Source organism: Amphimedon queenslandica, unplaced genomic scaffold (assembly GCF_000090795.2).
Source record: "Amphimedon queenslandica unplaced genomic scaffold, v1.1 AMPQUscaffold_11760, whole genome shotgun sequence".
Lineage (NCBI taxonomy): Eukaryota > Metazoa > Porifera > Demospongiae > Haplosclerida > Niphatidae > Amphimedon > Amphimedon queenslandica.
The window spans coordinates 7,136-11,864 of record NW_003547998.1 but is presented as its reverse complement, the minus strand read 5'-3'; the positions used below and the strand labels follow the sequence as shown (position 1 = coordinate 11,864).

The 4,729-nt window shown below is 35.1% G+C and overlaps 2 protein-coding genes across 2 annotated transcripts; both read right to left on the bottom strand.

Moving 5' to 3' along the window:
• Window positions 1-1,122: 1,122 nt before the first annotated feature.
• LOC109588937 (uncharacterized) lies at window positions 1,123-2,329 on the bottom strand. Its single transcript, XM_020005037.1, has 2 exons — window positions 2,197-2,329; window positions 1,123-1,764 (listed from the first exon to the last, which is right to left on the bottom strand). The coding sequence occupies exons 1-2, from the start codon at window positions 2,245-2,247 to the stop codon at window positions 1,330-1,332; spliced, it is 486 nt and encodes a 161-aa protein (XP_019860596.1). The 5' UTR covers window positions 2,248-2,329; the 3' UTR covers window positions 1,123-1,329.
• A 306-nt stretch (window positions 2,330-2,635) lies between these two features.
• Window positions 2,636-4,723, bottom strand: LOC109588935 (uncharacterized). The gene is made up of 2 exons (XM_020005036.1): window positions 4,512-4,723; window positions 2,636-3,770 (listed from the first exon to the last, which is right to left on the bottom strand). The coding sequence occupies exons 1-2, from the start codon at window positions 4,584-4,586 to the stop codon at window positions 2,898-2,900; spliced, it is 948 nt and encodes a 315-aa protein (XP_019860595.1). The 5' UTR covers window positions 4,587-4,723; the 3' UTR covers window positions 2,636-2,897.
• Between the last annotated feature and the right edge of the window lie 6 nt (window positions 4,724-4,729).

Genomic DNA, 4,729 nt, shown 5'->3' with positions numbered 1-4,729 from the left:
ATCCTCATTCCAATGATGCTGTATACTATCATGGAGTGTCTTTGTGGTTTCAAGGGCTAGAGGGGATTATTTCAATGAAGACATCATATGACATCATATGACATCACATCATGCACTCTGTGTTATTGTACTGTCTTCTCTTATGTGTTTATGCTAATAGTTTTAATGACAATATTTAACTAAACCACCCACTAATTACCCCATCCTAAATAATTGGGAAGTATCGTCTACCCCAAAAAAGCCATACAAAGTACATATCTGCTGATGTATATGTTATGTATAGCACAACAATATGTGGGTTGATATCCTGAGACTGAGGATACTTTGAATTAATATCACCTGAAGGCCCAAGGGTCATATCAATTCAAAGTATCCGAGGTGGAGGGTGTATCAACCCATATCAGCCTCTTATATATGTTATATTTCATTTATGATATATTTCATTTATGTTATATTTCTACACAAAAAAAGCCATATACAAAGATAGAACATAATCAGATGCATACATGCACACATTATTTATGTACATATAACATAAAGGGGTTTGTTAAAACATAAAACATAAAAGGTTTGTACATATAACATAAAAGGCCAGTTATTTTTAAGTAGACAAATATTTAATGGTACTGATTTAGCATGTACTAATTTTTTAAGATTTTGCTCTTTTTCCCAATTAATAACTATTGATGAACCTAAATTATTAATAAATGCGAGTACTAATTTTGCGATTTTAAAGCCACTCACAAAAAATGCAAAAACTTAGTACTTGCAAATAATAGTGGCTTTAGGGTAATCTGATACATATATACATGCACACGTGCACATTATGTACGTATAACATAAGGGGTTTGTGCAATTCACGGTCTATTTCATAGTTTATGTTTCAATCAGGCTAACCACTAGCTCCTAATTAAGTTTTACTCATGTTAAGTAAACTCTACTACTGTAAGTACAAAGGAATGGCATTTAAGTACATATGTTACATAAGAATTTGTCATCACTTGGGGAAATATTGACGAGTTTTCACGTAGAGTTAATTCCATAGATTCTCTCTCAACAAGATAGCTCAACATATTTGTGTTTGAGGTATATTTCAATAACAATAATTGACAAGAAGACAATGATTATAATTACAATTATTATCATAGTCATTTGTTGCATGGAGATTGGAGAAGAATTAAGGATAGAGATATGAAAAGAGGAGTGGACAGAAATTCGATAAAAAGAGTATCAACAGATACATAGGGATAAAGGGATAGTTAAAAGACGGATACATAAAGATTTGATAGAGAGAGAATCAAAGAGAGATATAATATTATTTTAATTTGTTTAATCTTCAGGACCTAGTAGCGTTTTTTCCTCATTAACATCTTCCTCAAGGACACGTCGAAGGCTACTGGAGCTGTTATCTCTGCTCTCATATCCCACGTCACTATCTACTGATGGATTCCTTCTTCCAACTGGCACTTGCAGCATACCATGATGATCTCTTTTTTCTACGACTCTCAGTCTCTTGTCATGGTCATCTACTCTCTTCTTCAGTTCTGTTATTTCTTTAACATTTTCTTTTGCTTCCCTCAATTCTTTTTGGATCTGTAGCATCGTTTCTTTTAGCTTTTCTTGCTCTGCATTCATCTTCTTGAACCTTTCGTCTGTCATCTTTCTCAATATTTCCGTCATCCTTTGGTCAGCATTATTTAGAAGCTGTGATGTCCTTATGTGTAGCCTTTCCAATGGGAACACTAGCTCTGTCCTTTCATTATCCTGAGAGGAGGGAATGGGGAAGAGAGAGAGAGAGACATATCCATGGCTATTATGAGCTATATGCATACAGTAGCCTGGTTTCTACTACATGTAGTATATCAAAAAACAGGCTAGCTAGTCTGGCTACTTTCTTAGCCTGACTATGTGCATGTAGTCAGGTTTTTCTACTATGCTACATACCAGGCTAGCTAGCCAGGCTGTATGCTTTCTCATAATTATAGCCTAGTTTCATCAACAGTTGGTTTCCATATAGTCCCTAGGCCTACAACATCTCACAATGCAACATTCCTGAAGATAGAGATTAGGTCTAATCCTACAATAAATCTAGTCTGACTGGTCCAGCCACAATAGATCTATGCTAACCAGGAATCCATACAATAGAAGCCAGGGATACAGCCATGCAGGCTTTATATAGTTTAATTGCACACTTACATGTCCTTCCTCAGGCTCTTGCACAGAATTTATTTGATTTTTATCAGCCATACTTTCTCTCTCTTCCTTTGACTCTTCTGCTTTATTTCTTCCTTTCTGCAACTAAGCTGCTCCTCTATTTTCCTTTATTTTTATATAAGTGTGACATGCACATTACAACTCCCTGAAATTTCTTATTTATAAGCATATTCATCAATGGTCTGTCCCCTAGTGTATTCTATTTCCTCATTCTCTTGCTTTATTGTTTTGATAGTAAATGTCATTAATTCTTTTACTCTATTAATAGTCACACTCATTCGCACTCTATAGTACTCACAGCGCATGCATGACGAATAATGACATCATGACAATGATGACAGATTTTGATGTCATAGAAAAACATAACAATAACAATAACAATAATAGATAATAAGAAGAAAAGAATATAATAAGGTACATGTACATTAGAAGAATAAATTTTAAAGTGAGAAAATAGTCATACCATATAGTAGGAGGGAATTTCTAAAATTTTAGTGATTGGTGGTTTTTAAATTTGGTTAGTCAGATGTGCAGATTTGCATATAATATACCAGTGCATGATTAAAACGCTTGCTGAATGGCCCCTCCAAAATTATCGCCTATTATGATGTATACGGTATGACCTATCACATAGTAATTATACATACATTACAAGTACAACGATAATAACTATTTTAATGCTTTTACTGTTCATTTAGTCTCTTTAAAGCATTTGCTAAATCACCCATGGCCCATATAACCTCCAGAATATTGTGGTCTTTCTCCGTCATAGACTTTCTTTGTCTAAGCGGTGTGCTTGTTGTCTTGGGACGCAACTTGACTTCAGGAGGAAGCGATTCATCAGCTGCCGGTATATTTTCATCTTCCCCAATATTAAACAATTTACTATCACCTCTACCTAGTGTAGAAGGGCCAATACTGCTTCCTATACCAGAACTAGAAACACTAGAACTAGAAACACTATTGGTACGCTGTAGCGAATCAGACTCATCAAAGCTGTCTGACTTTGGCGGTAGGTTATTGGCAGTGCGTACTTCATTAGTGTGTGTTTCTATGATCGATCTTCTCCTATTGGTCTCTTCTTTTGGTACCATTTGTGATGCTAAATCGTCTAATTTTGATAGGAGATCAGAAAAGATAGAAGGAGGAGGCTCCATCACACTGCTAGTTGCTGCGGCAGCTTCATTCTCAACTGTTTCCGTAACAGGAGTTGCTGTCTGCATTTTCTTCACTTCATCGGTTAAATCTTTCACTTTTTTATTTGTAGCCTTCAATTCCTTTCGCAGTGCTTCATTTTCTTTAGAGAGACGCGCCAATTCGTCGACAACTTTACAATGCTCCTCAAACTTTTCAACGTGATCTTTTTGGAATCTCTCCTGCAGCTCAGCAATATCTTTCTTGTTTGTTTGTGAAAGAGACAGTTGTTCCTCCAATTGCTTCTCGAACTTTGAGACTTGTTCACGAAAAATTTTAACTGCATTAAGTAAATCCTTGAGTAGTTTTCCAGCAAAAGCATCACTGTTAATGATCACATACTCATTTTCACTGTGATCTGTCTGTAAAATAGGAAATGATAATAATAAATAACACAATGTTTATTTTATACAAGATGAAGACAGGCATGTTATGGAGTAACTTTTCTCCAATTCTGCCTATCATGAGAAAATGACTAAGAAAATCTATAGTATGAAAGCTGAACATCTATAAAGTATTTATATAACAGTGTCAACTCAATTCGGTAATAATATGACCAGAGCCCTTTAATTAACAGATAATTATAATTAGATTATTATAACTACATACACACCCAGTGCAGTGACCAGTTCATTGAGTAAACATCTGGTACATTTTAAATCTAGTACATGGTAAAATGTATTCATTTTTGTCTAGTTTAGGTTAAAGTATGCACAATGCCCTCCTTATAAAGATAATTAAATAACACCATATATAATGATAACGGTATGACCATAATAATAACATAGCCAGAGGAACACACGCTCCTTATGGTAAATGCCATTATTTACTCACTGGATGAATACACCTTCAACATACCAAACTATACACACTGATAAGAACGTTTACAACGAGAACTATAAAGCAGCATTTACAATAACACACAATAAAATTCTGCATCTACTTTTAACAATAATTATTCTTTGCCAAATTCATATGAAATTTGGCTAGTGGGTGGTGACAAGGAGCTGTATATGCTATAATAATAATAGTATTGTACAGTCATATATATACATAAAGGACATATAATAAATGACATAAACTACTAAAAGGCATAAACTCACCTCTTGTACAGAGGACGAGAGAGAGGGTTCAGTTACTGGAGAGTTTATATCAGGGACGGCTCCTTGCTCGGCCATAATCCGTGCGGAGAGCAGTCTCCTCAGCCTCTCAGGTGCTTAAAAGAAAGAACGCAGCAAGAGGGAAGGAGAGGGGAACTTAAGAAGGACAGTTTAAAGTCTGTTCCAAACTTTTAGGAGTGCAATAACTTCCAATAAGCCAG

Excerpts from the sequence above, each read along its gene's own strand:
- LOC109588935 (XM_020005036.1), bottom strand. The coding sequence starts at position 4,586 with ATGGCCGAGCAAGGAGCCGTCCCTGATATAAACTCTCCAGTAACTGAA. Across the intron at positions 3,771-4,511 it reads TCTCGTCCTCTGTACAAGAG|ACAGATCACAGTGAAAATGA; the intron begins GTGAGTTTATGC and ends CCTATTTTACAG.
- LOC109588937 (XM_020005037.1), bottom strand. The coding sequence starts at position 2,247 with ATGGCTGATAAAAATCAAATAAATTCTGTGCAAGAGCCTGAGGAAGGA. Across the intron at positions 1,765-2,196 it reads AAGAGCCTGAGGAAGGACAT|GATAATGAAAGGACAGAGCT; the intron begins GTAAGTGTGCAA and ends CCCTCCTCTCAG.